The sequence below is a fragment of the Melitaea cinxia genome, chromosome 21 (assembly GCF_905220565.1).
Source record: "Melitaea cinxia chromosome 21, ilMelCinx1.1, whole genome shotgun sequence".
Taxonomy (NCBI): Eukaryota; Metazoa; Arthropoda; class Insecta; order Lepidoptera; family Nymphalidae; genus Melitaea; species Melitaea cinxia.
Genome location: NC_059414.1, coordinates 11,570,541 through 11,590,911, shown reverse-complemented (window position 1 = coordinate 11,590,911; position 20,371 = coordinate 11,570,541). Strand labels below are relative to the sequence as shown.

The 20,371-nt window shown below is 35.1% G+C and overlaps 1 protein-coding gene across 1 annotated transcript; it reads right to left on the bottom strand.

The window, feature by feature from the left end:
* Nucleotides 1-358: 358 nt before the first annotated feature.
* LOC123663944 (craniofacial development protein 2-like) lies at nt 359-1,213 on the bottom strand. Its single transcript, XM_045598583.1, has one exon. It carries the CDS (start codon nt 1,211-1,213, stop codon nt 359-361), a length of 855 nt encoding a protein of 284 aa, XP_045454539.1.
* Between the last annotated feature and the right edge of the window lie 19,158 nt (nt 1,214-20,371).

Genomic DNA, 20,371 nt, shown 5'->3' with positions numbered 1-20,371 from the left:
CCAAAGATTCAATTTCTTCGCATTTCACATGTAACCAACTCTCTTTTGCCTTTTGTATCTTTGCATTTATTTCCTTATTTAACTCTATATATCTTTTTTCGTCCAACTGTTTCATCACCCGTCGTTCTTCAAATAAGTCTAGTATTTCGGCTGTCATCCAGTTCTTTTTAATATCCATCCGGGGGGGTCTTAAATATTTCTCTTCCAAACTTACTATCTTTTCCTTTATCTCTTCCCAATTTTGATTTATATCTTCCCCATGCATAGATACGTCACTAAAAACATTATCTATTTCCCTTGATAAAGTATCTTTTATATTTTCTTGTTGTAGTAAGCGCATATCCAATTTTTGATGCATTCATTTTTTAACTTTTTCGAGTTTAATTCTTAAGACCCCCACCACTGGATTATGGTCTGAACCCACGTCTGCTCCCGGGTACGTTTTCACAGATGTAAAGCTGTTACGAAATCTCTTATTTACCATAATGTAATCAATCTGGTTGCGCACTATATGTCCCGGTTTATCCATAGGTGACTTCCATGTGTACAAGCGGCGCGGTGGTAATTGAAAGAAAGTGTTTGTGATCACATAGTTGTGTTCCAGACAAAAGTCAACCAGGCGGTCGCCCCGCTCGTTTCCACTTCCCAGTCCAAATGACCCCACAACGTCGTTTTTTGGTCTCTGTCCAACCTTTGCATTCATGTCTCCCATAATTATATTGATGTCATGATTTTTAGTAAGCTTCAGACATTCCATGATGTCAGAGTAGAACGACTTTATAGCGTCATCAGAGCTTTCGGCTGTGGGCGCATATACTTGGATAATGTTTAAATTGAATGGATGGCCATTTAACTTTAGTAGAGCCACCCTATCAGTCAAAGGGGTAAAATTAATAACGTGTTTTGCCATCTCTTTCGTTACAATGAAACCAACTCCATTCCAGTGGTGCGTATCGTAATTTCCCGAAAAATAAATCTTATGTTTTTCCCAACCCGTTTCTCCTTTCCCCTTCCATCTCATCTCACTAACGCCTAATATATCCAGTGACATTCTTTCCATTTCTTGTATTGTGTTGTACGTCTTTCCATCCTCGTATATACTTCTAACGTTCCATGTTCCCATTTTAAAAGCACACCCGGGGATTCTTAGCACCCTGTGGCCATTCAAGGCCTGCCGGGGACTCAGGGCCGTTTCCATTTCTGTACTTTCCATGACGGCAAAATCTTGGGACAAATAATACGGTAGTTTCCCCTTGCCTTCCGTATCGCAGTAACCAGGCCGCGTTTGCGCCCCTGCATATCTAGTCAGAAACCCTTCTGATGACTTTCACCTCGGCTTTCTGCCAGTACTGTTTCCGCTGCTGCCCAGATCCAGGGGGGGTGTGCTTATTTAATGGCGGCACTTACTCGCCACGTCACAAGGGTTGTCATTGGGTATATGTAGCATTTTTTAAGTAAGCCTGTCCCACCAGACTCACCACTACACCCTGATAGCCCCTGTCGCTGCTTGGTCGGGGACTGCTAATTTCGTATATTCGCAGCTAACCACCATATCTGGTGGCCACTCGCCATCCGCCACCTGTGACCCCGTTGGTAGCCTGCAGCTCAGCCCCAACAATACTGCTTGAAAGAAGTTTATATTGTTTAGCTGAAATTATTGAAAATGTTTGAAACTAACTTTTCGAGCATATTGTACGGTGTGTTAAAACAATTTTAAATTCTCTCAAAGTAAGTGTAACATAATATAAACTTCATAAATACCATTTTTAGTTTGTCCTTGTTTTTAAAATAACCTATTACAAGTTAGATGACAAGGTTTGAAAAATTGTCTGATGAATTATTTAGCACTATTGTTTTAACCTATAGTAATAAGTGGTAAATTCACTAATACGCAATACTGATAAACTCTTAATACATCTAATTATAAAATTCTCGTATCGCGGTGTTTGTAGTTAAACTCCTTCGAAACGGCTTGACCGATTCTCATGAAATTTTGTGTGCATATTGAATAGGTCTGAGAATCGAACAACATCTATTTTTCATTCCCTTAATGTTAAGGGTAGACCACCCCAAAAAATTTTTTTTGAATTTTTATATAAATTATTTATTTTCATTTTATAATGATTTGGCGTTGAAAAATACATACAACCCTAAATTTTCACCCCCCCTACCACCGACCTCTATTTTTAAATAGCGTTTAGCGGCAAGACAGCGTTTGCCGAGTCAGCTAGTATGTTTATAAATATACACATCATATTACGTCACATTTTCCGGTAGCACTTATTTCATTGGAGAGGACATCTCTTAAATAATTCAGAGATAAGAGCGGGAATATCGCTAACAATAACGTTCGCTACAGAAGAAGGTGGAAGTACGTTTGGGTGAAAGTTTTGGGTGGATTACAATTTCCTTTTTTATTTTAGATATTAAATAAAATTTCAAATTATATCGATAACTCTAGATATGGATGTTAGTCAGATCCTTATTAGGTCTAAACTTAAACTTAATAAATAAAATCTTATACAAAATTTTGCCTTATAACAGAAAGAATGGAATTCGAATAATAGAGAAGAATGGAAGAGGATCACATGTTGTGCCGACCCCTACATAAGTGGGATAAGGGCAGGTATGGTCAGGGTCAGATGATGATGACAAAATTTTGCCTTATTAATAAAGATATTATTAGATATTAAAAGGATTCACATAAGATAGATAGATCTTCCATTTCTTCCTTTGTCTAACTGCTCATCTATTGGACGGCAGTAAATTTTTGAAAATAGTTGGAAAAATATTGCTAAAAATCTTACAAAAATCACGGCGTATCAATAGTCATCTTACACACTCGCATCCTAAGAGGAAAAATCTTTATCGAAATTCTAACAAAATATTGGATAGAGATTAGGCCATACAGTTTTATTGGGTTTTCCACTATATTTATTTTACGTTCTTTCACCGTATTGCGGAAATTCTAAAGGAACTTATCGGCCACTTGAAAATAAATCTTTTTGTTTGTTAACACATTTTTTGTCCGCAAACGCATCGGGGCTTTCGTTTTGATAACGTCCGATTCATACAAATAATTTATTGTCGGTTTTCTATACGGGATTTCTTTTCTGTTTTGTGTTCTTTTAATAAATACTTGTGTACATCTCTTGCGTGTTTGGGAATGTTTTTTTTTTTTTCAATTTACTTTTTTTATGTTTGTGATAGAATTATATTAAATGATTATGACCGTTCCTTAATTTGTGTGTATTTAAATTTACTTTCATCATTCTAATTGTACTTAAGATATATAAAAAGGTGTATATAAAAGCAACTGGTATTTACAGCTTTTTTAGAACTATTTCAACTACCTACAAACTTACCGACTGACTTAAACGCAGCTCAATACAAATAAATATCTATAACCTACACACACGGTCATCTGTTCCTACTATAGTAACTAACTTAATGCTTGTTAACAGCCGATTGTTATAAATACGCATTTTTTTTTGATAAAAATACGTACAAATAATACACATATAAATAAATATATATATATATTACACTCCTACTCGGAGCGGGAAGCAGGGTCACTACAAACTGCACCAACGGGCTAGTCAAGTAGTATCTTTGTACATACAATACATACAAGGATATAAAATACAGAAAGTAAATGTCAATATATAAAAGAACAATAGACAAACAATCGTCATATCAACGTCCATTAGAGAAGAAACCGCATCACAAACGCGAAAGGAACGGAAGCGGCGATCTTGGCTCGTAAAGTTTTACGACAACGCGTGTCCCGTCCCTCGGTGATGTTTATGACGATTTATCTGCAGCTCGGTTATCGAACATGATGTTCATATTTTCGCTTGTATATTTTTTACCGACTTCAAAAATGGAGGAGGCTACTCAATTCGACCGTATATATATATATATATATATATATATATATTATGTATGTTCGGAGATAACTCCGTCGTTTATGGACCGATTTCGATAATTCTTTTTTTGTTGGGAAGGAGATATCCCTAGTTTGGTACCATGATTAGGAAACCAGGATCTGATTATGGGAACCCAGAGAAATCGAGGGAAACTCTCGAAAATCCGCATAACTTTTTACTGGGTGTACCGGTTTTATTGATTTTTGATTTAATCGAAAGCCGATGTTTATCATGTGGTCATATTTAAATTTCATCGAGATCTGATTACAACTTTTAGTGTAATCTTTGATAATGAGTATTTACTTGACATTTTTTTTGTCTACCTACGTTGTATTACTTGTCGATATAATTGAAGTCGGTTTTTCTTCGTTTGCCTGCAAACACAATTATTCTAATTCATCCTGTGTTGGCTTGCGTTAAGTCTCGTCGTCTCGTTAAGTAATTACTCCCTGATTTTTTTTATTGGTTATAAATTACTCATGCATTTTTTAATCTCAGCTACGATATCGCGTCATATACCAAATATGTGAAACAAAATTGTACATTTTTGTAGCACTTGTTTTTATTTGTATCTTGATGGACAATCTATAATACATATAAAAGCGAAAGGCAGGCATTTGGCAGGTAGGTTCCTTATAAGGCGTAGACATCCGCTAACAACGGATTTTATGAAACTCGACGTCTAAAGGGATAAAACGGGGGTTGGAAGTTTGTATGAAAGTCCTATGTTTTAGAAGTAAGAGACTTGAAATTTAAAATTTATGCTCTATAGATGATGAAAAGGTCTCCAAATAATGTATCTTTAGAAATCAACTCCCTTTTGGGGTTAAAACGGGGGATGGTAGGTTGACTCACTCATCACGAAATCTCCGAAACTATAACACCTACAAACTTGAAATTTGGCAGGTAGGCTCCTTATAAGACGTAAGCATCCGCTAAGAACGGATTTTACGAAAGTCGACCCCTAAGGGGGTAAAACGGGGGTTGAAAGTTTGTATGAAAGTCCTATGTTTTAGAACTAAGAGACTTGAAATTTAAAATGTATACTATATAGATGGTGAGAAGATGTCCAAATAATATATCTTTAGAAACCAACTCCCTTTTGGGGTTAAAACGGGGGATGGTAGGTTGACACACTCATCACGAAATCTCCGAAACTATAACACCTACATACTTGAAATTTGGCAAGTAGGTTTTGTATAGGACGTAAACATCCGCTAAGAACGAATTTTACGAAACTCGACACCTAAGAGGATAAAACGGGGGTCGGAAGTCGGAAGTTTCGGGGGTTCGGAAAGGCAAAGTAAGAGACGAAATTTAAAATGTATGCTCTATATCTATAAATGGAAGGTGAAAAGGAGTCCTAATAATGCATCGTAATCACACTCATCACGAGAACTCAAAAACCGCTGGATGGTCCATCCATCCAGGATGGACAATGATGAAATTTAACAGGGAGGTAGATTATAGTTAGTAAACGTCCGCTAAGAACGGATTTTTTGAGATTCGGATTTTTAGATTGTTTGATTGGGATTGATAGTTTATATGAAACATATACAGCAGCTATAAGTTCGCCTGCTAGGTGATTTATATTGCAGAGATTTTGAGTTTCACTGGAAGTTTGCCGGGAAAACTTTGTGACTCACTGATTTAAACGCGGGCGAAGCCGCGGGCACAGCTAGTAATTATATATAAATATATTGTTATATTGCGGAAAACCGGGATGTCTTGCGCGAACTCAGTGAGGCCTTTGTCCAGCAGTGGACTGACTGACTGACTTGATATAACGCTTAAACAGATAGTCGATTCCGTGTTCATCATCATCATCATCTTCACTTTGGCTTGATACGGTCTACTGCTGGACATAGGCCTCCTCAAGTTCAAGCTCCTCATGTGTGTTTGCCATAGTCACCACGGTGGGCAGGCGGATTGGTGACCGCAGAGCTGGCTTTGTCGCACCGAAGACGCTGCTGTCCGTCTTCAGCCTGTGTATTTCAAATCAGCAGTTGGATGGTTATTCCGCCACCGGTCGGCTTTTTTTAAGTACCAAGGTGGTAGTGGAACTGTGTTATCTCTTAGTCGCCTCTTACGACACCCACGGGAAGATAGGGGGCGGCTATATATTTTATTTCCGTAACAACACAGAGATTTTGTCCAAATGAAAGTCCAGTAATAAAATAAAAAATAAAAAATATATAAAACAACTACCGCAGGTTAGCTGGAAGAGACTTCTTCTATAGTTATCTCTACCGGCTTTCTACATATAAATTATATAATGTGTATAACGCCTGACTGAGCGCAGTAGTCAGTGGTCGTCGTCTGGGCTACATCTGACGCCCGTTAGCAATAGTTTTCATTCATTAGTTTTGTTTCATTGCATGTTGGAAAATTACTAAAATCGCAAACATCGACATTTTTTTTATTGTCCTCTTAACTTAAACACGCCAATACGCCAACACGCCAACACGCCAACACGCCAACACGCCAATGCGCCAACAGTCCAACACACCAACATGCCAACACGCCAATGTGCCAATACGCCAACACGCCAATATGCCAATGCGCCAACACGCCAACACGCCAACACGCCAACAGTCCAACACGCCAACATGCCAACACGCCAACACGCCAACACGCCAACACGCCAATGTCCCAATAAGCTAATACGCCAACACGCCAATAAGCCAACAGTCCAACACACCAACATGCCAACACGCCAATGTGCCAATACGCCAACACGCCAATATGCCAATGCGCCAACACGCCAACACGCCAACACGCCAACAGTCCAACACGCCAACATGCCAACACGCCAACACGCCAACACGCCAACACGCCAACACGCCAACACGCCAACACGCCAACACGCCAATGTCCCAATAAGCTAATACGCCAACACGCCAATACACCAATGCGCCAACACGCCAACACGCCAATGTGCCAATACGCCAACACGCCAATACGCCAATGCGCCAACACGCCAACACGCCAACACGCCAATACGCCAACACGCCAACACGCCAATGTCCCAATAAGCCAATACGCCAACACGCCAATGTCCCAATAAGCCAATACGCCAACACGCCAATGCGCCAACAGTCCAACACACCAACATGCCAACACGCCAATGTGCCAATACGCCAACACGCCAATACGCCAATGCGCCAACACGCCAACACGCCAACACGCCAACAGTCCAACACGCCAACATGCCAACACGCCAATACGCCAACACGCCAACACGCCAACACGCCAACACGCCAGTGTGCCAATAAGCCAACACGCCAACAGTCCAACACGCCAACATGCCAACACGCCAACACGCCAACACGCCAACACGCCAACACGCCAACACGCCAATGCGCCAACACGCCAATGCGCCAACGTTCCAACGCGCCAATGCACCAACACGACAGGACGCCAACAAAAATAACAAACCTGTTTAATAACGAACCGTTATTTATGATATTATATCTGTCCAGGTCCGGAAGAAGCCACTTCGCCATCTAAGGACATCGTGGCAGGATGGGAAATTGACTTACCCTTTTTGCGCTTGATAAAGCTCCAAAAAAGTTTAGGGTTTGAAGACAAAGTTGTTTCCAGGCTATTCAAATACAATTTATAGTTTAGATTATGAAGCTTCGCGCAACGCTCCTTGAGCAACTTAAAAGTAATTAAATCACGAAGGTTGCCATTTTTACGATATTTAAATTTTTCATTGATGACTTTTATCAGTGCTGCAGAAAACCATAGCGGATATTTACTAGACCGTGTTTTGGATTTGGGCACATGTTTAGCAATGATAATTCTCAGAACAGAAATCATAACTCGACAATTTCTTCTCCCAAGAATATTATTCAGGGCACTTGTAATTTTGTCATAGTCAGCTTTGTAGAAACGGAACCTAGCCCCAATACAAGATTCGAGCTTTTCCTGAAAGTTAATTTTAACGGAAAACTCAATAGGAGGGTGTAATGGTTCTATCCCGGAAAGGGGGTCATTGCTTTCGCTCAATTGGGAGATAACCAGAGAGCTAATTACTAGGTCTAAAACGCGATTTTTATTATTTTTACAACAATTATACAAGAGCATTTAATGACATTAAATCAGTAATCATGTTTTTTTATGTGAGATTTTTCCCAAATAGGAAGGCAAACATCTTCTCTATTTATCATCTATATTTTATTATTCATCATCTATATTTAAGAGCCAATTCATTGACGAAAGCAATCTATAAAATATTACGCTACAACGATTAATAAAATAAAAATATTCCAAAATCGAAAAAATGTATCTCTTTTCGTAGCATAACAGATGAGATAATATAAAATAATTGTGTTTGCTCGCAAACGAAAAAAAAACCGACTTCAATTACATCGAAGAGTAATACAACGTAGATCGACGAAAAAATAGTAATACTTTGTTCGTATTCCATATAACGCGACATTATAAAATTGTAGAATTATATAATGTTCTACTGTTATTTCTAACATTTTGTTAGCGATTGTAGGCAGAAATTTCATAAAAGGCCCGTCGTCGATTCGCGCGAAGCGCTGACATCGCTTATTACGGCGGGTTTTTTAGTTGAAGCGGATTTATATTGAATTACGGTTTATGTCTTTTTTATTAAAAATATGTAATGTTCATGTTTTCACACAGCTCCGATGCACGACTGGAGTTTACCCCTTCAGATCAACTGTCTAAATAGGCACAAAAAGGCTTACTAGTCTAAGAAATATATTATTACTATATCAAATTGTAAATAAATGAATGCAATAACGCCATCTATCGGAACCTAATTGCGTTATTAGAAAACGTCTGAACGCCATCTCTAACAAGGTCATTCGTTCAGTAGATTTTACTGTTCAATTTTTTCATTCCGGGGCCTTAAATGAAAATCGATTCTTAAGGAGAAAACTCCAAAAACAGTCAAGTAAATACGCCATATCAGATATAGTTCAAAAAGTTCGAGTCAAATCTCAATTATATTTAAATGGGACCACATGACAAGCACCACCTATCGATTAAAAAAAGAATCATCGATATCGGTCCACCCAGTAAAATAGTAATGAGGTTAATATAACGTTGGTCGACGTAAAATAGCCAAGTAAATACCCAGTATTAGCGATAACTCAAAAATTAAAAGCTCAAATATATTTATAACGAATAAACTGCTACTCTCTACTCTAGTGGAATATTGTAATTTGATCGATAGTGAACGAAGTAATTTCATAACATTTTGATAGATGGCGTTGTGGCAAAGTATTGAACATGACCACAGTCGTCTTAACATCGTCATGTAAATACGTGTCATCAAAGATTACTCAAAAATTGCTCATTATATCTCAATCGTATTTAAAACGGACGACATGACAAGTATTAGCTTTTGATTTATACAAAAAAGATCAAAATCAGTGCACCCAGTAAAAAGATATAACGTATAATACAACGTAGGGTGACGAAAAAACCGTCAAGTAAATACGCAATATTAGATATAACTCACAAATTACGAATCAAATCTCAATTAAATTTGAATGGGACCACGTGACGAATAGTAGCTTTTAATTTATATAAGAAACGTCAAAATCGGTGCACCCAGTAAAAAGTTATGAGGTATAATACAACGTAAGGTGACGAAAATAATGTCAAGTAAATACGCGTTATCAAAGATTAATCAAAAAGTAGTTATCAGATCTCGATAAAATTTATATGTGACCACATGATAAACATCAGCTTTCGATTAAAGTAAAAATTATCAAAATCGATACACCCAGTAAAAAGTTATTGCGGATTTTCAAGAGTTTCTCTCGATTTCTCTGGGATCCCATCATCAGATCCTGGTTTCCTTATCATGGTACCAAACTAGGGATATCCCTTTTCTAACAAAAAAAGAATTATCAAAATCGGTACACCCAGTAGAAAGTTATGTGGTATAATACAACGTAGGTCGACGAAAAAAGCGTCAAGTAAAAACGCATTATTAGATATAATTCGAAAAGTAGTTGTTAGATCTCAAATAAATTTAAATGGGACCAATCGGCACACACCACCTTTCGATTAAAACAAAATTTGTCGAAATCGGTCTACCTGGTCAAAAGTTCTGATGTAACATACATAAAATAAAAAAAAAAAAAAAAAAAAAATACAGTCGAATTGAGAACCTCCTCCTTTTTTGGAAGTCGGTTAAAAATTTATCCCAACTGTTAAGACAAAAATAAGACATGATAAATATTTATAATATTTTTTATACAACTAGGTCGCCAAACAAGAGTACGGCTCACCTGATGGTAAGCGATTACCAGAAGCGTTGCAAGCGTGTTGCCGACCTTACCCCGAATCTCCCCCAGGAGCTCTGGTCACCTTAATCACCACAGAAACACAACAATCATTTATTTATACCAACCTATATAACCATTTATCCATTCCGTACTCTCAGTTATTTTATGATATTGAAAAATTAAAACGAAAAAGGTCCAATGAAAATAAAAAAAATTACATTTAAGTTGTTACATAGCGAGCAATGAACACTTTGTACTGTCACAAACAAAAAAAAAACTGTATAATTATTATTTTATTTATTTATTGACAATTGACTTATCTCAAATATAAAATTCTCGTGTCGCGGTGTTTGTAGTTAAACTCCTCCGAAACGGCTTGACCGATTTGAGAATCGGTCAAGCCGTTTCGGAGGAGTGTGAAAGTGAAATTTTGTGTGCATATTGGGTAAGTCTGAGAATCGAACAACATCTATTTTTCGTACCACTAAGTTAAAAGGGGGGGGATTAAGGGGGTTAATAAAATATATGGCAAAACAACGTTTGCGAGGGCAGCTAGTCTTTATATATATAAAAGCGAAAGGTCACTCACTCACCACGAAATCTCCGAAACTATAACACCTACAAACTTGAAATTTGGCAAATAGGTTTCTTATAGGGCGTAAACATCCGCTGGAACGGATTTTACGAAACTCGACCTCTAAAGCGATAAAACAGGGGTTGGAAGTTTGTATAAAAGTCCTAGGTTTTTGAAGTAAGAGACTTGAAATTTAAAATGTATGCTCTATACATGGTGATGAAGTGTCCAAATAATACATCGTAATCTATATATATATATAAAAGAAAAAGGTCACTGACTCACTCATCACGAGAACTCAAAAACCGCTGGATGGTCCATCCATCCAAGATGGATAAAGATGAAATTTGGCAGGGAGGTAGATTATAGTTATTAGACGTCCGCTAAGAACGGATTTGGCGATATTCCACCGCTAAGGGGGTTTAATTGGGGTTGATAGTTTGTATGAAATATATTCAGCAGCTATAAGTTCGCCTGATAGGTTATTTATAATGCAGCCTGAAAATAAAACTAAAAATGTGGTGTATAGAGAGGTTTTATAAAAATAACTAATAAATTATACTAAATTGTGCCTTTTAAAAAATTACTCAGCGTAATAAGCATTTCAAGTGACTGAAATAAAAAAATAATTTGCTTAAACATCTTGATAGTAATGCATATCTTCATAACCACGCGGACGTCGTCGCGGACAACAGTTAGTGTATTATAAAACAGTCTCCATAAGTGTATGTGATCGATTCCCTCAAAATCTACTGAACGGATTTTCATGCGGTTTCACCAATGGAGAGAGGGCTTCAAGACGAAGGTTTACGGAACGGCTAAGCCGATTTTGATGAGAGTTTCACTGGAAGTTTGCCGGGAAAACTTTGTGACAAACTGATTTCAACGCGGGCGAAGCCGCGGGCACAGCTAGTTAGTATTTGTATCCACTACCGAAAATGCGCAAAAGCTTTTCGTACATTCTTGTAGCACAATTATGTAGAATATGTTTGTATTACCATATTTAGACATCTACAGTATTAATCGATTGGATTACTTGGGAAAAATTAACCAGCTTGATAAAAACTGACAGTAGGTACTACAGTAAGTAATTTGATTTTTAGTTTTGTGGGTTTCCAAAAATGTCCTTATTTATTTTTAAAATAATTAAAGAAAAATTTTTGCTGTTTACAATTATTCACAACTCACTATTAGATTTGTTACTGATAAAATCAGTTAGACGGCAAAAGCTCATCTTTCAACAATTAAAATCTCCTCCAAAGACATCCAACTATCTCTGTCTTTAACTACTCTGATTATTTTGGAGCAATTGTCTATTTCACCTGCATTCATTTTAGGAAAAAAGATAACCCATAAACTTCCTCGATAAATGGGCTATCCAACAAAAAAAATGTTTTTAAATTGAGCCAGCAGTTCCTGAGATTAACGCGTTTAAACAAACAAACGAACTTTTCAGCTTTATAATATTAGTATAGATAATGCGATGTCATTAGCTACAATTATCTAATAAGCAATCGTAATTCGATAATAATGAATAAGTAGGAGCTGGTACAACACACGACATGTGTCTGTAAAGATCGGATAAGGTATGATAATTACCTGTGCTGTGTGTCACGACATTACTCAATAAACACTCAATATGGACGCTTAGCGAGGCCATAAAAATAATAATGTAATTACGTTTATTTTTGATTGATTGAAAATTGTGCGTGCTTATGTTTTATTGTGTTGTTTTGTGTATGTAAGGTTCGCTGGTATAAGATATAGGCAGAAGCCCGTTTTTTGTAAGCACTTGTGTACGTGTACACTTACGAATTACAAATACGAGTAAAATAAGTATAGAAGCCTAGACCCATGTGATTTATAAATTTTTGATTTATACAATAGGATGACATTAAGTTACTAATATTTAAATATGTATATAACAACCGCTTTGGTGTACTGATGTGAGTGGTCGCCTAAAACATTCGTATTTGTACAAATATACTTTTCTGGTTTGCGTGTCTGTCCTTGTGGACCTCCCCAACGTGCCTCGGAGAGCATGTTAAGTCATCGGTCCCGGTTGATATCATAAATACTTGATTGCAATCCGTTCTCATAGTAGAAAACATAATTATCTGCCCACCCACAGTGAAGCAGCGTGGTTGATTAAGCCCCAATCCTTAACCTACATGAGGAAAGAGGCCTATGTTCAGCAGTGGGATAATAAAGGCTGAATGCAAATATGTTTATAAGGTAAGTATGTTGTGTGTATAAAACGGAAACGTATCCCACGATTAGATCCCTTCAATTCACGGTGAAATTGTCACATAATTAAATTATCGAGTCGTTCGACTAACATTATGTTATATAAGCTTAGCCTTTAACACGGAACCGAAAACGTCTGAAAATGGTAGCGATCGTTATTTTATTATTTAGACAATTTTACGTTGTTGCCAACTGGATTATTAGTATTTAAAATACTCTCGTTAGAATCAGTTACTGCAATAATAATTTAAATAGGTAACTACTCCAATAATAATTTTAATAGGTGGGTGAATTTGATTAGGTAAGCCTTTAATATTATAATTTCGATAAAAAAAAATTGTATTCATGTTTTTAAGCGTTAAATACAGTATTACTTTCTTGGCTATAAAACACCAAAGTATTATTCATATAAACAGTAATTACAAGTGGCAACCTAGTTACTGTTATGGAGATGAGACTTTCATCTAAGCGTTTCTTTTAACTAGGTGATAAAGAAAAATAAATAAAATAACATTGTAAGATCATGAAAATTAATCTACTGTAATAATTTAAAATTTAATATTCAAATAATGTTTCTGTTAATTAAACTTACAAGTTTACCAAGTTCCCAACTTATGATGTCGAATACAAATTCTGCATGAGTCTAAACTATCGAATCACACATACCATTTCTACTGACAACTATTCTGAGCTATTAGATCTGGATTGACGCACAATTTGTAACGCCCGTGTAATTGGATTATGAGACTTGAATGTGACCACTGTACGCTGAAAGCTGTAACAACTGAGTTAGTATGTGCTTGACGTTTTACTACGAGCTTACGCAATTTCATTAGCGCGGACTATGGTTGTTGTCACTAGATGGGTAATGCTGCTTCACCTGCATCATTTATGATCATGAATCATCGTATACGTATCTACGTATGCAGCTTGTAGAATAATGTGTACGACCTATAATATTCCTTTATAATTATTTGAATAATTTTCTTCTCGGATAACTTCTTATGATAAATAAATAAAAAAATTAATTGTAATAGGTTTGCTTAAAGGTTTTTCTTAGCACAAACAGATTTACAGTTTCAAATATTATATATATAAATATAGTGGGATAATCGAGCAAAGGAACTACCTCACGTACTTCAAAGGAAATAATCTTAGTTTTAATGACTGGCCGCTTAGCGCGACAGTGCTGCCAGCCTCTCGATAGTGCTGCTAACCTCAGAACGCGATATGTAAAAAGACTGTCAAAAGTAGACTTATTTTGCTTTTATATGACGATACTTTTATGAAGTTTTATTTTGTGAAAAACTATTTACACAAGGAACAAATAGTTATAATGAAAACTATTATATCTTTTCTACATTTTATCAAATAGTGAACATAATCATTAAAAAAGGCAGCGGTTTCAACGTCATGTATAATTTATTGTAATTGTTTATCATATTATGAACGTTATAGTTAAAGAAAAAAACAACGTATACAATCATATAATAAAATAAATAAATAATTAAACAACACCAAACGTTTTAGAAAACAAAGAGTTATCTTTACGACATAAAACATTTACTATTAAAGGCCTCAATCACAATAACACTAAGTCAGGGCTGGTGAACATTTGGTTTGTCCGTAATAAAACAAAATAAAAAGGAGTTACGACCCGACCAAAGGCGACATCTGGCCGACTTAATTCGTATTTACTTAATGTTTACTGAGTTAATGAAAATGTCAGGTTACTAAGAAAATGCTCAGCAATTATTGTTGATTTAATATATTTTTAGAATCTTAATACTTGCGATACTGTTTTTTTTAGATGCTGATTAGTTTTGATACTGGTTGATACTGATTAGATTTGTTTAATTTTAATGTATTAAAGATCTAAAGTTACTTGATTATGTGCTGTATAATCTATAATTTTATTCATATTATCAAGAGTTCTGTCTTTGAATGTTGATAATTTCTCAAAGAAAAAAGGCAAACCTAGATTAATGTACATATTATTATTTTCTTTAATGAAATTTTAAATATGCATAAAATACTAAGTAAATAAAATATTTTAGAGTTAATTAATTATTTTTAAATATGTATTTGTATTTTTTTACAATGCTCCAAATTAAAAAACACGTAAAAGTTACATTTTTATTATAATTTTATAATTAAACTATAAATATGAAAGTTGTACGACACGAAAGCGAAGCACGGTATTATCTTTTGACACAAAGCGATATCACTCGAAAAGTTATACTTGTAACAATACTATCTACTTTACGTAAAAGATAATACCAATTAGCTAATTGGCGAAATAATTATTACGCCATATTACTTAAATAATGTCACTGTTTTCGTCAAAAACAATAAACCCTTTTCTTATCGTTATTACGTCCCATGAGGCTCGGAACAAAGAACTTGTTGGTTTTTTACGAGCGCTTGCTTTACTGTCAACGTCTAATTGCTATATTATACCTTTGTTATTAACTCCCAAGTGATATTTTAACGTTACATTAGAGATAAGGAAATTAGTACGATGATTGGGCAGACAAATGATTTTACATGTGTCATAACTATTAATTTTATATTCATTTTTTTATAAAGAGTAATTGCGGAGTTTCTTGCCGATTTCCTTTGCAGAATCTACATTGCAAATCGGTGGTAGTTTCACTTTTAACATTATATATTATGGTGTACAAGTTATATGTGACTGACATATGAGGGAAGATGCGGAAGGTGTGGAAATCTAAGGTATGTGCAAACAGCAATTGCAAAGACAATCACATTGCCGATTGTGCGGTAGCTCGTACATCTTAATTCATAATTTAATTTATAAAATGACGAATCGAATCGAATAAAGATATTTTTGATTTTGTGTAATTATTTTATATCAATACAGATTTTCTTTACAGATTTAACAGCATTAGTAGGTTGATTTCATATACCCTATGGAACAGGTATAGGCCCTGTACATTTCTGAAGATACAAATCGATAAACATGAACTGTGTGATATTAGTAAGTACAGACAAGATAAGTAAATTATTTTTACATATGAAATATATGCTTGATACTACTACTTCGAGCACTTCTTTTCTTCTAAATTTTCCTACAATTTGACTACTGTCTATATAAAAAATACAGCTTGTTGCGAGTTTGACTCGCAAAGAAAGGTTTTTTTTTTAATCTGTGAAGATCTCGAAATAAGGCCATTCTTGTTTACTTTCCTTAAGTTTAAATTATAGCAATAATACTGACTTATAATATTATGTAATGAAAATGAACGAATGGAGAACAAAGTCTTCGTAAAGTAAGTTTTCAAACAAAACTATCTTTTATTATATTACTATCTTTTATGTTACTATCTGTTGGTTTATATGAATAAAATATACAAAAATTAGCTCCTTATTAAAATAGTTGTGATTATGACTTCCTTGAGAAGAATATAAATTCATTGTAATTTAATAATATCTGTTCAGTTTATAACTACGTCTTGAAGTGTTAACATTGCAATATTGTAACTTTTTAGTGTCTCAAAATTAAATCAAATATTTAAAAGTGAAGTGTTTTAATTAATAAGCTCAACACTATCCTATTAACTTTAATTTTGTTTTGTTTTTCAAGTCATTTTAATATCGGCTCTTAATACAGCCCTTTTGTAACAGTACTAAGATGTATAGATAGAAAAACCTATTATTGGCCTTATTATTGTTAATATTATGTTAAATGTTATATATACACGAATTGTTACGCTGTTGGTTTTCGAATAAAAAAAATAAAAAAAATCCAATCATATCTTCCATTCATACATACATATAAAAAATTAAAACAACATTTTCAATAAACTTCTTGAATTCAACAGTGGAACGCTAAATTTGATACTGTAATTAGTCACACAACTTTCAAATTTAACAATTGTCAACTTTCGCACGAGTCCCGATTTCGTATACTCTTCAACTGTCACTCTTATTTGACGCAATCAGCGTTTACTCCTTTCTGTGCACCAACCATAACAAATCTTGACGCGATTTTAAAAACGTCACTTTGAAATTAACCCCCTTGACAACAACAATACTCTTCGTGGGAAACTAATAACACCAGAAACGTTATTGTTTACAGATATAACTGTTTCTTTTTTTATTATTTCACATTCAAAATTAATCGCAGCTATTAACGCTAATTTGAATACCGAACCGCAGATGCAACGTTTACCTAAATAGAGATGTGTCATTTTATTAGTGACATTAAATTTTATCGTCGATACATCATAAAACTAGTAAACGTCATCCCTCGCGTCATTTACGACCAAATCTAACTTTTTTCTTTTGAAAAATTCATCGTGATTATGCTAATCAGAATCGTATATTAACAAATCAACCGTTACAAATTAATGTTTACCATCATTAGCATATTTTTAAAAGAAATCGCGTGTCATCGTTCGCGCAAAAAATCATCCATTGCTATTATCGTCGACGAGTCTTTCAGAACGCGTCAACTGATTTAATTTTACGACATCGATCAATCAATAGCGTTAGTTTCATGCAAATTTCGAATTTAAAAACTTTTAATACATTCATTAGGGATTACGTTTTGTCGTAAAGATGTGTTTTATGACGTCACCGCTGGTGCGTCGACACCCGGCACTGGCAATATCTTCCGCGTGACTTGATGCCTTGGTGATTTTAAAAGCAATATTTTTAATGGTATGTCAAATTAATGTCGATTCCTTTGTATGCTTTATCGGCAATATGTCGATAGGGTTTAAAAAAAAAGTCGTCGATGTTTTACCAACCAACCCTTTAAATTTCATGCCCAAGCTTTATATTACAAATTGAATCAGCACAATGCAATTGTTACCCTCTTATGTACGTTACTTCTGTTGGGACATCGCCAAATGGGTCTGTTATCGCTTTAAGAATTTAAAATTTATTGACATTGATTATTGTTCGATTTCTGGTTTAATCAACAATAATAAAATCACGTTTTATTGGAACGAAATTCCTTGTGCGGCGTTGCGGAGGGGTGCCCTAAAAAAACGTCCGTGACGTTAAATAAAATCGTAAGATTCTTATGTATAATCATGTACGATGGCTATACACTGTCTAATGTTATTATATTTGCTATTTTTATCACGCTTTTACTGGCTTGGGTTGTGTGTATGTACGTATGTATTTAATAGAATCTTTGAGCATAATTTTCACCAATTTCCAGAAGATTGATTAATTTGAAACTTTGCACACGTATATATCAAGGATCGATGACAATGCAATTCAATAACAGTTTCCCAATATCCTTATAAATTTAGACGGTATTCGGATGGAAGAACTTGATTGCTCTAAGTTACGGATGCAACAGTGAAGTTTTAGACGAAACGACTAGATTACGAAATAGTTCGTAAGGCATTTCAATACTATTTATTACATGACAGTAAATAATTGATTGAAAAATCGGACTAAAAAATAAAAAATAAATTATAGTTTAAAAAAGTAAAAAACCACGCTTTTATTGCTAATCGAACTAAAAAGTTGAAAATAATTTTTAACTATAAAGAGTTTATATTAGAGTAGTAGAAGATCAAACGCTACGCTTCAGCCTGTATTATCCCACTACTGGGCAAAGGCCTCTTTCCCCATGTAGGAGAAGGATCAGAGCTTAATCCACCACGCTGCTCCAATACGGGTTGGCGGATATATTCCCTACTACGAGTAACGATCGCTATCAGGTGTACATGATAACAACCGGGACCGATGGCTTTACGTGCTCTCTGAGGCACGGTGGGGAGACCAACAAGGACTGCACAAACACCCTGACCACGACAAACACCTGTATGGCTAACACAAATATTTGTCATGTGCTGGGATCGAACCCGCAACTGCCAACGCAACACGTACCATCCATGGCTGTAACCGTTGCGCCAACGCGGTGTCTGTATATGTGAAGATCGAACAATAAATCATAATTTATTAGTTCAAAATAAAATTTAAGTTATTAAGAGAATAATTCTATTCGGAGTAAAAAGCGTGGGGTGCTTGATATATTAAATGTAACAATTATTATTCTTCTTGCAACTATCTATGTGCGATGAGTAATAAAAACATAGTAAAAAGTTATGAAATTATAGTAAAATGCATCCAACGTTATTTTACGTTGTTTATGTCATTCGATAATTATTATATATATTTTTATAAATCATCTATACATCCATAGAAACAAATACAATTGGAGTGTCTGTTTGTAATATTAAAATAACCGCTTTTTAATAAATGTATGTGTAAACGGTACTAATACCAAAATAACATTTTTTACAATATCTGTCTGTCTGTTTATTCCGGCTAATCTCTGAAGCGGCTGGACCGATTTTCACGGGACTATCACTGGCAGATAGCTGATGTAATAAGGAGTATCTCAGGCTAATTATTACATCAGCTGTCTGCCATTATTTTAAAAATTTATTTATTTTATAACTCTGCGAATTGAACAATAACTTTTTGTTAAATTCCACGTGGACGAAGACACAGCTAAAGTAAGTAAATAAAATAATGATGTTAAGATAATTTTGTAAAATAGTTTTTTTTATCGCTAAAAATATCATAATAAAAAAAATGTATACTCGAATAATTATTTTCTTTATACCTCGAATAGAACTTGAAATTAATATTTTATAATAAGGAACTACGTTCCTATCTGGTTTCCCACGATGCCACACGGTTTTTTTTATTTTTTATTTATCTAAATAAGATAAATTCCTTAGAAATAATTTATTAGAATTAACATTTGTGCTTAAAAAGTTCTATATTTTAGGCAATTATATCCATTCATTTTTTCTTTTTCTTGCAGCTTTTAACCCTGACCTGAATTTTTTTGTTCGTGTTATTTTCCTGCCGATTTTTTTTTATAATTAACTTGGATTTAAAATAATGCAAATTGTTTTTTTTTTTATATCACTAGTTCGGCAAACAAGCGTACGGCTCACCTGACGGTAAGAGATTACCGTAGCTTATAGACGCCTGCAACACCAGAAGCATCGCAAGCGCGCTGCCGACCCAATCCCCAATCCCCCCCAGGAGCTCTGGTCACCTTACTCACCAACAGGAACACAATACTGCTTGAAAACAGTATTATTTAGCTGTGGTCTTCTGTAAGGTCGAAGTACTACCCAGTCGGGCTGCTCCAGATTTTGAGCAGGAAATTCCTGCTGTGCCCTACCTCAGTTCAGTTGTTAAATGTGAACATCAAGTTTTTCTCTGTGTGCTCGAATATGGACATCCGTCTTACAGTCTTGTAAACGGTATGTATGGTGTAGTTATATAATAAACTAGCTGTGCCCGCGTCGAACAGGAATGGATAGGAGTTTGTGTTT

Coding starts and splice junctions, on each gene's coding strand:
- LOC123663944 (XM_045598583.1), bottom strand. CDS start 1,213: ATGGAAAGTACAGAAATGGAAACGGCCCTGAGTCCCCGGCAGGCCTTG.